Below are 13,719 nucleotides of genomic sequence, written 5' to 3' on the forward strand. Positions count from 1 at the left end.
TATAAACATGAAGCTTCTAACACATTTTTAATTTCTAACAGATTTTATCTTTTACTAACCATTTTTTGTTTTCTATAGAAACAGGTTTAAATAAGTTTAAGAATCAATGCTAAAAACCATCTAAGTTCGTTAGAGGAAAATACTGTTGCTTGTTGGAATTGGAAACTAGCAGTTCCGTTTAAATCAATTATTCTGTTTCAAGTAATTGATTTAGCTAGTCACAGCCACCTTCTTGATTATTTGGTGTGGAAACAGCAGTTTTCAGAAACAAGTTTTTATTTTTGTTATGTAAAAAAGAGTTACTTTTGTATTTTTCTTTAGAAATTATAAATCTTTTAAAACCTTGGTGTTCTTTTAGTTTTCAAAATTAGTTTAAGGACAATTAAACAAAAAGTAAAACCATATTCTTCAAACAGATTAATATAAATGAAGAGAACATTTTACAAAATACATAAACAAAAGTTAACTTGCAAAGTTATTTTAAAGTATTTTTATGGATGATTTTTTTTCGGTTTTCAATAGTGTAAATCAGTAGCATAGTGCGAGAATATATTTGATAAGTTTTCTATGCCTAAAAATAAGTGTTGTTTTCGACAGTTTAATTTTAGCATGAGGAAATTTACGCCAAAATTTGCCGTATTTTTCAAAAAGATTTGGCCAGTTGTCTGAAATAATTATTTTTATATAGTTTTTTTACAAATTTGAAGTTTACTACGTCGAGCTATATTACATAACATTCAGCGAAAGAATTATTTTACACTTAATTAAACTTTTTCAAGTTTTATCTATTGTACAAATACTACTTGCAGGTTGTTCAGATATTAAATAAAACTTTTGATGTACAAGTTTATTAGATATTTAAAAGTTTTCAATAATTCATTGTCTATTAGATTATTGTTATTTTTTAAGGACTAATTAGTTGAAAACATACTAGAGTTACCACTTAATTATTAAAGTATATAATATAAAATTTTCAGTGGTATAGTTTGGAATACAAATATACGCAAAGGTTAATAAAAAGCGAAAGTAAGGTATTGTTTTGTATTTCATGCAACTTTATTGCTAAAAGTTTTAATAATTTATTACAACTTGTTTTACAAGAAACAAAATGATCATAAGAACGTATTTTATCAAGATGGTTTTATAAATAATTAAACAAATAAAGTTATAACAAAACAGATGAAACTAACTTGCAAAAATTTCACGATTTGTATATACACTTTAGTGTTACTTAAACTTCTTTATTACTTAATGTGCAACCAAAATAAAACTGTCACTATTTGTTATAAACAAAACTGCATAATTTGTCAACAGAATAAAAAAAATCTTAGTATGAATATGATATAATGCTTATACAAATATCATGAAATTATTTAAATGGAAAAAAATAAATAAAAAGCTTGTTTTTGTATTTTTAATTATACTAGGTCATTAAACACTATTTCACACCTTATTTAAACTAAAAATAGTTAGTATAACTTACTAACGGTTCTTATCCTGCAATTGTAATGAAACCAGAAACTACAATTTTAAATACTTAACATTAATTTTATATAACCAACATATTTTTTATCTACTTTTAAACGTTCATGTGTTTAAACTTGTTCTTTTTAGTCAATAAATACTTTTGTGTACTTTTTACTTTGTAGATCACAAAAAAAGTTCTCAACTTAATGACAAGAAAATGATCAATTTAAACTTTTTAGTTTTATTAACAAACAATGTTTCACTCGTTTTAATAACACTTACAACCAACTCAGCATCATATTACTAAATACTAGCTTTCAATAATTAACATTTATTTAATACAACCAAAACATTTTTATCTGCATTTAAACTTTAATTTTTTTCAACTTACTCGCTCAGTCAATAAATTCTTTCCACCAACACAGCATTATAATACCAAACACAATGGACGGAGTGTTGCAAGCGAAGATTGGCATTTTGTTCGGCCTGCTCGTGCTGACCTTGCTGGCCGCTCTGCTGCCACTGTTTTGCGTGTGGCAGAACAGCAAGAGGAAGAAGAAATCTTTGAGCATGAACTACCTGAAAAATCCCGAGGAGTACCTGGAATCAGGTGGTATGCAGGATGGTAGACAGGAGTACCTGTCGTCGAAACCTTTCAACGGTTGGTGTTATTAATTTAAATTTTTTAATAAAACAAGTTTCAAAAATCTAGTTGTAGTTTAAGCATTCGAAAACTTTGCATGGAACTGACTTTTTCATACTAGAATTTAGTTTGGCATTTAAAACTTTTTTTTTTTGCTAATTATGAGCGTATTTTGAATCTAAAAATGCCAAACCAGTAGTCTACATCACTTGACAGGTAACTTGAAAGACTAAAACTAGTTTTGTATCTATTGATAAGTAATTTGTTCACCAGGAGGTATGTCACCAAAATCGTTCGCAGTTGAAATGTCATCAAAGTCTTCAGGCAATGACTGTGAAGTGTCGACCTGCTCAAGGACTTACTGTAACGACAATTCTAATAACAACAAAATTGTAAGGACTGAATCCAGGTTGTAAGTTCTTTATAAATTTTATTTTATTGCAATTTTATCAAAGATAAGTTGTGCCTAATAGTATGTAAAAATAAACGAATTATCTGATACTTTAGATCTTGAAAATTTCTTGTAAAAACGGTATTAATTTTTAACTAATGTTCAGCATTAATATGTTAAAAACATAGATTTTTTTAACAAATACATATTTTAAACAAGCACTACAATACTTGACCCAAACAAAAAAACTATTTCAATTATTAAATATGCAATCAAGCGATCAAGTCTATAAATAGTTTTATTGTTAACAAAATCATTCTAGAACAAGAAGTTTCAAAAAACGAATGTCTTCTATAAGAATAAACAAGAGACAATCAAAAAAACTTATCTCATCTCTGAACTGTTTCTCAGGTACAAACATTTAGTTACTAAAATGAACAATTACAACACATTTTATAACTGAACTTTTTTCTCAAAAACTTTTATAGATTTAACTTGACAAATAAAGCACATATGAGTTTCTAAAAATTTAAAAACAATAACAAAATAAAAAATATCATGTTCATTTGTTGTACTGTCTTTTAAATTTGAAAAAATTATACGAGTATTTAAGTTTCCTAAACTAACAAATCCTAAATACTTTTACATTACATAATGAGACATAAGGTTATATTATTTATTAAATAGTGTTATAATACTTTTAGGTGGAATATTTTTGGGTGCATCTTTGGTAGGTATGTTACCAGAAGTAAGGGAAATATTCAACCAACAAAATATCGGATGGAATGGTTATATGTTAGTTAAAAATACTTTTTATTCAACAAGTAACTACAAGAAAAACTTAATTATGAATATTTAAAAGCTTTAATACTATATATAAAAAGTATTTAATTTATGTACACCATATAACTTACTTCAAATAAGCGCTTATAGATATTTAAACAATAATGATTCAAACGTTATTTACATGACTACGTTTGTTTGATGAACTATTTACAGTCATAGTCTTAGGCTTCTATTTAACTTAAATTTAAAACACAGTAAGCTTGTTTTGTTTTACTGGTTTAAAGTTACAATATGTTTTTATTAAATACATTTGCTAAATATGTTTAAATAGTTAGTTTTATATGATATTCCTCTTTTTATTATTTTTTAAATAACTAAAATTATCTTTTACTTTTAGGTATGTTTTTAAACAATTAAAAGTTTACATATTTGTTTATTTATGCTAAGTTCGGTAAAGAATTTTAGTCTCTAAGACTTTCTAGCTTGCCTGTCAAAATTATGATTGATAACTTATTTAAATATTAAATTTAATAAGTTATAAATTCTTATCTAGTCATAAAAATAAATCACCTTGAACAGTTTTGAACTTTAATAGAACACTTTTTTAATTAAGATGTATTAAACTGTCAAAAAACTTGATTTATGATCTGATCAATATAAAAATAGTAAATATTATTAGCAAGAGTTAACTTTTCCAGGATACCAATTTTTAAACTATTTTTTCCTTTATTGAGTTTAAACTTTGTTTTTTATTGATAAAAAACTGTTTTACTTTTTTTAACAAGAATAATATCTGTCATAATAGTTAATAACTTATAAAAAAGACAATTTAAAATGATCCAAATTCTTTTTTCATATCTGCCTTTTTGATTATTTACAAGTTTTTGATCATTGTAAGATTATTAAATGTAGACAGCTCGATTCTTAAATCTTAACTACAAAGTACAAACTTTCTATACTTTAGGATATGCTGTATTAAAATAATGATTTATCTAAATAGTTTTTAATTAGTTCTTTTCGTATGAAAATGATATGCTTTAAGTAAAAAAGCAGTTAAAGTTAATTTTTGCTTAATAAAGGTTTTCAAGTTCAACTTTTAATAGCAAATACGTTCTAATAGGATTACAAAAACCTTTATATAAAAGCATCTGAATATTTTATAAAGTTACAGCTAATTTCATTAGTATCATTTATTGAGGGAGGTGCAGGTAGACTTGACTTGTTTAATTATTTATAACATTTACTTTTGTAATTTGTTTAGTTTTACGGAAGTAATTACCTCTTAGTTGATTGAAAGTAAAATTCATAGAAATAGATAAGTTTAAAGTTTATACACAAAGCGTTTAAATTGCACTAAGTCTTTTTGACTTCTTTGAAATTAACAGAAAAAATTTTTGAAGGTTGTTTAAGTTTATGGTGTTTCTAAAACTTTTAGTATTGTTTTTGTATAAAAAACGGATAGACATTTGGTTTTTAAACTAAAACGTACTATACCTACTACTATTTAACTTTAAAGTCAAAAAGTTATTTTATTTATTTAAATTTAATTAAGAATATATTTCTTTATATAAAAAATTCTTGCAAAACTCCATTTTTTTACTCAAGTTTTCATATTTTTTTATATAAAAACATCACTTTCTCATACAAAAGCGAACAAAAGCTTTGCGGCAATATTGCAGTAAATTTTAACGCTTCGGAAAAGTTAAAATCAATGAAAATCACAAAACATATCGCCGCAGAATTCCATTGAGTTTTTCATTGTTTACTGGCAACAAAGGAAATCAAAATTAAAAAGTTTTTTATAAGTTTCTATTGTTTATACTATTTTAGTCATATAAGCGTGATAGATTAAATTCAGTTTAAATTTGAATGGAAACTTTTGTAAATCATAAGTAAACTTTTAAGTTGTTGAAAAGCCGGCTAAGTTGTTGACAAACCGTTTCGTTTACATACAAAGAAAAACTACTATTTGATAGAATGAATCAAAGTGCTGTCCACTTTAAAAGTAAAATTTCATGAACATTATGATATTACCATGTGATATATCAATTAAAGTTAAAAAAGAAGTTTTAAAGTGTAAGCATACTTTAAGTGAGTATTGAACAAAGATTAATTACTAAGGTAATAAATTAATTAAAGCTAGTTTTAAAAAACACTGTTTTCGACATTTTTTAAATTTAAATACCTTTTTACAAATTGATTAATTTTTTACTTAACTCATAGATAATTGAAGTCAAGTTTTGTTTATTTTTTGATTGTTTGTTTTTTTTTTTCACCTCATGTAACTTCCCAAAAAAAAAACATTTACAAAGACAAACTGATAGTTTTACTTGGTATTTTTGAAAAAAATAGTTGTTTTTTAAACACACTTTAAGGCAACTTAACTACTTTTTATTAATACAGATGTAAAAGTAGTTATTTTTTATAGCCACACAATGTGATTTAATTAACAAAACTATATGCAATTAGTTTTTTTTTCCTTCTCTTTAAATTTTTAACATTTTTTTTCTTTTAAATCATGCTGTACCATTTAAAACTTGAGTTTTTCAATGATTTAAATAAATATATTTTGGAAAAACTCTCAAAAGTATAGTACGAACTTATAAATTAAGTTTATTTTACTATAAAATTTATTACAATTTACCAAGTTTAAAATTTTTTAAAGTTCACTTTTTTTATTTTGTTATCAAGTTCGATGCAAAAAAAGATAAAAATACTATTTTAAAACGTATACTTTGTGTCTTTTTAAATGACATATGCTGTTTTTATATAACCGTTTTAATTTTATAAACTTAAAGATTGTGTTAGATAGAAGCTACATTCAAATTTGTTTACGTTACATATAGTATGCAAAAGATTACTTTTAAGTTGATTTTATCGATTCTTCGAAACTGAAAAATACTTAATGCTAAAATAGAAACACCTATAAACTAAAAAAATGTATATCTATGCAGAAAAAACTACCATGAAAAAGGACCGTAGTTTTTTGAAATAGCTTTTTAATAGCATTGAAATGAAATAGCATTAGTTTTTTTTTTTCTTTATTGAAACTATCTAAATGTATTAAGTCTAAAAATTGCATATTTTAATGTAGCATACATGGAATTAATTTAGTATAATCAAGTTTTGTTATGACGTCACAGAAACGTGACGTCATCAGAAGGGGAGGAGGGAGGTCACGGAGGAAATATGCTGCCACTAGCGGAACTTGTCACCGCGGGAGGCCTTTTCTTCATACTTTCAATCGGTTTGTTATGTTACTATAATTATTATTCAAGCTTTGTTCAATTTAACTATCTAAGAATTAAAAATTTAAGTAGAACAAATTAATATATAAATAAATATATTGTATTATATAGTAAACATATATGTATATCTATTTGTAAGCTTTTTTAAAAGTTGAATATTTTTTTTTATACTTTCCATCGGTTAAGTATTTTAAGCATCTATCATTAAAGCAATAAAAACTAAGAATTTTTCATATTTGTTTGTTTTGAGTTATAAATTTAAAAACTTGAGTCAATGTGTATTATTTTACGTAGTTTAGAGTGTAAAGATAATAAAACATAATAATAGCTAAAATGTTGTGTTTGTCAGACAAAAAGTTTGAATTTTGACATGTTGATTTGATTTGTAAAAAAAAACAAAGTTATATAAGTTATTTTACAAATTACTTTAAGTTTTAAACTTATTTTCATGGTAAAAAGGTTTTAAAATGCTAACGATGGTAGACATTAGATATGGTAATTAAAAGTTGAAGTAATTATTTAACATTTTGTAAATATTAATAAACCTCCTAAAGTTCCTTCCTTAATTGAATGTGATAAAAGATTTTTCTTTAAATAACCAAAATTTTCTGCTTTAAAACGACATACGTTAAGTTCAGAAAAATTTAGTGCTTTATAAAATAAGCTCATTTATTTTACTCTTGACCTTTTGTATGTTCCGAGTTAGAATTTTAAATTATAATTTTAAATTTATAAGCATGTTTTGTAATACTTATATAGAAACATATTAGGTAAGTGACTACGAAATAATTCACGTTATTTTAGAAATTTAAATTACAAATAGGCTAGTTCTTTAATACAGTTACTACCAAAACTTTTTAAAGGTGAACCATAAAACATGTTCTATTTTGAAGTTATTTTAATCAGACTTAAAGTTATAAAACTTTTGCAAAAAACGATAGTTTTGTTTATATATATTTATTTTTTCTATATAAAAACAGCTCAAATTTTAGTAACTTAATTTAAAAACAGTGTTGCATCATTAGGGTGTAACTTGACTCTTTTACAATAACTAAACTGACATGCCTAGGGACTCAAAACAAAGCGTTTTTAAACAGTTAGATCAGTTCAAGAGATTTTTGTTTTAGTCAGAATTTAATGTTTTTGAACAATTAAAATTAAAATATTGTGCTAAGCTGAAGTTTTATTCCAATATTATATCTAAAAACAAAGGTTTTGAGGGTTATACAAGGAAAAAATAAAAAGTTTTAAATTTTAGACAAAACACTTTTTTTTGCTTAAATCAAAGCATTGTTGTATCAAAAAACTACGAAATTCAGCGGAAACTGATCAAAAGATCAGTTATTGATTTTTTTTTCTGCTCACAGACATATGCTGTATTTGTGTAGCTGAGAGCAAATCTCTTTAAATTAAATTGAAAACTCCCGATGAAAGATGATCCTTACACTTTTGTATTAATTGTTCTAATTGCCATCTACTAATAGAATTTACTTTGGAAACCTTTCTTATTGAATTAGCCTTGAACTTTGTATGGAAAAAATACTTGGTTTTAAGACTGTTTTTGAATAGGTTGTAAGCAACATCATTTATTCAAATATCTACTAATTAATATGAGTTTTCAGTAAAACATTTTTTTTAAACAGAAGCTATGTTAAAACAAAGCAACCACATTTTAAGATAGAAGTATAATGTGCGAAATGTATTTAATCTGAATATAAATTTTAATATTTTACTTATCATTTCTCTTTGTAGCAAGTTTAATTTAGTTATTCAAGTAAATTCTATGGTTTAAACACAAAACTAATTATCTGAACGTTAATACATTCGATCGAATAATTTAACTGATTAAGGTGCTTTAAAGTTTTATAGTTCATTATATTGTTTAATGAACGACAAAAATGTGCTCAAAATATTTGGTCCTAGGACCTGTTGCACGAAAAAACCTTTCGGTTATCGATACTTTTTAACGTCTCGTCCGGGACAAGAACTTAAAAATTGAATTGAACATTGATTACAAGTAAAAACATTTAATTTGTTAAGCATGTCAAATGAATTCTTTTTGTAAATAAATGACTTAATAAGTTCAATTTGAAATTACTATTTAAAATTTAATAGAAGTTTTGATTCTATTTTAAAATTATTTTTAAAGTTAAGTTACTGAACTTTGTGCAATAACAGGAAACCTTTTTTACTTCAAACTATATATAGATATATATATATACAGTTGTCATGATTATGCGTAACATTTTGCCTTAAAAATTCACTTTGAACTTTGCAACTGATTTTCTTCACAAGTTTTTCTCAAATTTTCAACACTTTTCTACGCTTGAACACAAGTCGACCTTTTCAAATGAATCCCAACTGAGGTCTCGTATGTAAGAAAGTACAAGTTTAAAATCGATACATTCATCCACAGTGGTGTGTTTTACGCTGTTTTGATAACTGATAACTCGCAATAGGAACATTTTTGTTTACATGATCAAGGGGTACGCTCTTATATAAAAATTATTAATATTTCATAAGAAGGTTTTGTAAGAATGGTTTTCAGCTAGCTATTCTCCTTCATTTCATTGAATTTCACGTAATATAATCATATAGATATTTAAAATGTATTCAAGTTTGTGGTTTAGAATTAGTTAAGCATGAAATGTAGTGAAGTTTATATCTTGTTTTTTTTTTAGTTGTACCTTACTAGTTACTTTGTAATCAACGGTTTAGTTTTTCATTTTTACTTTTTTTTTTAAGTCGAATAAAAAAGTCCAAATAAAGTAAATAACAAACACTTAAGAATTTGCAATTGAATTGTTTTGTAAAGTTTTTAACTCGTTTTATGCTCCAAAAAAAAAGCATTAATAAATTAACATTTGGAATCAAAAAAATTAAGACTTATAAAATTGAAATTTTACTTAAACTCAATAGCTTTTTATTTATCAATATAAATGTTCTTAAACATTAAAGTTAAAACTTACAAGTTTTTTTAGAAACTGTTTTTAGTTTTAAAACAGCTTCCATGTTACTTCAGCGCATAAAAGTCAAAGTTGAAATCAGAGCGCAAAATAAAAACTATTTTTTCAGTTTCGTATTAAGCTTTCCAAAAACTTCCTTATTAGCGACAAAGCATCATGTTTGATTCCAGTGGCGGGCAAGAAACAGAGTCTGATCTTAAATAAATCACATGAAGACTGAAAATCGTACAAAAAAAATGCGCGCGTGTATATTGCGAGTGACGTAATAATTACAAACATCTGATATCTTCCGCGCTTCAAAGGCGGTATGTGTTTACTAACAAAAAGCTTTAGGTGGGAAAATTTTTCCGCAATGAGAACGTAGCGAATTTTGTTTAGGTTTCGTACCTGGCATGGTAATTAATTGGATTTCCAAATTTAAACAAATGTCAAAGTCTTTTTCATTGTAAACTTTTGATTTCTGTAGTGCTTACAAGTGTATTTTTTATTTTAATTCTAAGTTTACAATCTTTAGTCTGTCCACGAAACATTTCAAATGTTTTATTTTATTATAAATATACCAGTTTCTCTATTTGAAGTTTATGCTATTTATTGTAGTTTAAGCCTAATTTAACGTTTGGAAGGCAAATAAGCAAACTTTGTAAAGTCGAGTAAGTCAATATAAATGTTTTTTTTGAAATAGTTTACACATATTTAGTTTAATTTTTTTTATAAGAATTAACCGAAAAACGTTTAGTTTTATAAATGCGACTCTTGCTTGTAGTTTAGTATTTTAAACACTTAACGCTATAACTATACATAGTTGTATTCTTAATAAAACAGAGAACAGACTATTTGTAGCTAAATAAAGTACGAAAATCACTTATGCATTAATGTAAGGGTCAGCAAACTGCGGCCCGCAAGTCAAATTTGGCTAGCAATGAAAATATATTTGGCCAGCGACGTTCTTTTTACGTAATGATCCTACAAGAAAGTTCAAGCTTTTGTATATTAAAAGTTTACAAATACGCTCGTTTTTTGCTTTTGCGTATACTGCTATCCTTTGTTGTGTTTTTTATTGCAGATTTGCTCCTTTACTTTTTTAAGTAACTTGTTTTGAAAGCTCTGAAGCCCGCGAACAACACTTTTTCAGTAAATCTGGCCGGTTCTTTATGAATGGCTGCCGACAAAATAAAAAAAGTGTTTCATTAACTTCATGTGCTAGCAACATTTGTCTGCACTTAAATCAATGAAATTTGAAAGCATGCAACGAAATTTTTAAGATTGACTTTTTACTACGTAGACAACAGCACAAAACTTTGGTCTTTTTTATAATTTAATGTAACTTTTTCATTGAATTTGACTGAAGTTTTAAGTAAAAACAAATCTGTCAGCTTACAAACTTTTATTGATCTTATATTGATAAAAAAGCGAAGATGCTTTGAGTACCTTGAACTAAAAACAAAACTAAATTTTGTGACATGAGCATTTTAATCAACTAAAGCAAATTATCTACCATGACATAAAAATTTAAAATTCTATCAAGCATTTGTCTTCAAACTAAACTTTTTACAAAATACATTCATTTACGTAGTTTAAATCACGTGATCTTTATGACGTCACAGAGCAAATGGCACACGTGGTGAATCACTGGCGCATGAAGAGCCTGTTACGTCACAATGCTTCGAACGGAAGCTCGCTCATGGTAAATTTCTCACCACACGATGACGCTGCAGGGTCGCAGGTAAAAAATATTTTATCTGATTGATATTATAGACATAAAACTTGAACTTTTATAGGTTGATACGAGTTTAGATATATTTAATATAGTTCAAAAAAAATTTTTCTCCTTGAGATTAAATAGAGAACTCTAGTTTTGTTTTACTTATTATATGATTATTACTTATTAGTTGTATTTTAGAATTATGAAAATTTTAGATATTAGCATACAGACTTTTTAAGTAAAAAAAAAAATTGAAATCTTTATACCAATTACTTTTTTTCTGATTTTTTCACAACAAATTAAATTGTTGCTAAAAATTCTATTAATAAGGTTAAAACAACATCTTATAAAACTGTCAAAACTTCTATTAACACTAGAACAACTAGTCGAACAGCAAGGCAAACAAGTGCACTCTTTTGTTTTTCAAAACTTTTTGATATTTTTTTTCACTTCCCACTAAATCTATCACAGCAAGGTAAGCACGAACGTTTAATGAGTGATGAAACTAGTATGGCGCCAACAGAACACCACAAGGACGACCAATTGCACGACCATCACGAGATAAGATCATTGATGTTGGTGGCATCTCTGAGCATCCACGGGTTCCTTGAGGGAATCGCCATGGGGCTCGCTAAGCAGGTTTTATTTTGTTCATTTGCTACTGTATTTTTTTTTACACCTACGAATCCTTTATAAAAATAATTATAAAATATATAAAAAAATTGATAACTTAAAAAGTTCTTTTACTTTTAGTGATATCAGCTTTAACTAATTCAGCTAGTACAAAAAAATCAAAAGTATTTTGTAATAGTTTTTATTAAATACTTGTCAACTTTTTAAAGCAAATGTTTATTAAACTATAACTTAAGTTTTCTTTGTATTCAAGCATAACAAATTTTAGAAAAAAAGTTCTCATCTCCTTGCAAATCGCCTGTATGCCATTTAACTTAGATGTTTACATTTTGATAAAACATTTTTTTTTACTTTTTACTTTCCTACTAATCTAATAAAAAAACATTTTTAATATACATTTCAACTCTTCTATCAAACATTATATCCGCCAGGTGGCATCACTGACGGCGATCTTCGTAGCAGTGTTGTTCCACAAGTCACTGATGGGGTTCAGCCTGGGAACTAACCTGGTGAGAAGCAAGCAACCCCACAAGAGGGTCATACTTGCCGCGTGCATATTCGCTATGATGTCACCATGCGGAATGATGACCGGTATGTGACGTCATATTTGCGTGTCACAAAGCTAATTTAATCCTAATGATTTAATATTCTGTTTTTTTAACTTGAAATTTTTGAATAGTTTGGTTTTGGTACTGTTTTTAACCAAAAAGCTTGAACATAAGTCACTCATTTTAAAGAAGGTTTATTAATTAACTTCGTTTAGCTCTTATCAGAGTAAACTTGCTAAAAACTGATAATAATATAACCTAAATTTAGTTATAAACAGTAATTTTGAAATACATAGCTAAAAATTGTTACGTCATAAACTATAAAAGTATGTTTTAAATGTTTAAATTATAGTTGAACTATACTTAGCTGACTTGAAGTTGCTTGTAAAACAAAACTGCTAAAACAAAAACATTTAATATAGTAGAAATTTTACCTTTAACAAATTTAAATAAAAAGTACATTAAAAAAATAATAGTTGAGAAGTACTTTTATCATGAAGTACTTTTTTGTGACAAAACTTTTGATTCCACTGATTTACAGATATGCGGGTGTGTACCACTTAAAGTGCATACCTTACTTATATCCATACTGTGACAACACTATTTTAAACAGTTAAAGAAAATTAACCATAAAGTTTATTAAACGTATTTTATGAAAAGTGTTACAAAGTAAAGTATTAAACATATTCTTATAACTTTTTATTTTATTATCATTTAACACCATAAAGCAATTAAATAAAATACCTAAAACATTTCAAACAGGGTTGATTATAGAAGCACAGCAAGACGACGAGCTCCTCTCATCAACAAACAACTCGACCTCCCATGGGGAATCACCCGACCCCTCGGAATCCGTTGGCAACGCGGTGGCCACTGCCATAGCAACTGGAACGTTCCTGTACATCACCTTCTTCGAGGTTTTAGTCAGGGAATTCGAGGGAAGGTCGGACAGGTTGCTGAAACTTTTCAGCTTGGTGTTCGGGTTCACGTGCGTATCGTTGACCATATACGCACATCACGTTTGAATGTAATGTTTTAATTGAAAAAACAACTGAACGTTTCAAGGAAAAAACTATCGACGTTTTTAGCTGTATAAGGTTTTCACCAGTTATGCTTGAATAAATCAACATTAAAAGATTGATCAATTATTATCAAATTATTATTTTTCAATCTTTATAAAAATATTAATTGCTTTTCATTTATGTTTATACGATTTGAATAAAAACACATCTTTATTGAAAAACTTGAAAGTTTATAATTTTATAAGTTTTTTTTATGGACAAGGCTTCGTCGGTCCTTGATAGTTTAAACGAACTTACAAAATCAAATAAAAAT

At 26.5% G+C, this 13,719-nt stretch overlaps 1 protein-coding gene across 1 annotated transcript; it reads left to right on the forward strand.

The window, feature by feature from the left end:
- Positions 1–1,911: 1,911 nt before the first annotated feature.
- On the forward strand, positions 1,912–13,409 carry LOC145832458 (zinc transporter ZIP1-like). The gene is made up of 10 exons (XM_082939774.1): positions 1,912–2,128; positions 2,384–2,519; positions 2,824–2,912; positions 3,206–3,296; positions 6,431–6,534; positions 11,106–11,224; positions 11,675–11,842; positions 12,268–12,431; positions 12,842–12,853; positions 13,205–13,409. The coding sequence occupies exons 1-10, from the start codon at positions 1,912–1,914 to the stop codon at positions 13,407–13,409; spliced, it is 1,305 nt and encodes a 434-aa protein (XP_082795900.1).
- Positions 13,410–13,719: the final 310 nt, after the last annotated feature.

The sequence above is a fragment of the Thalia democratica genome, chromosome 3 (genome assembly GCF_965202585.1).
Source record: "Thalia democratica chromosome 3, ktThaDemo2.hap1.1, whole genome shotgun sequence".
In the NCBI taxonomy this organism is placed as follows: Eukaryota; Metazoa; Chordata; class Thaliacea; order Salpida; family Salpidae; genus Thalia; species Thalia democratica.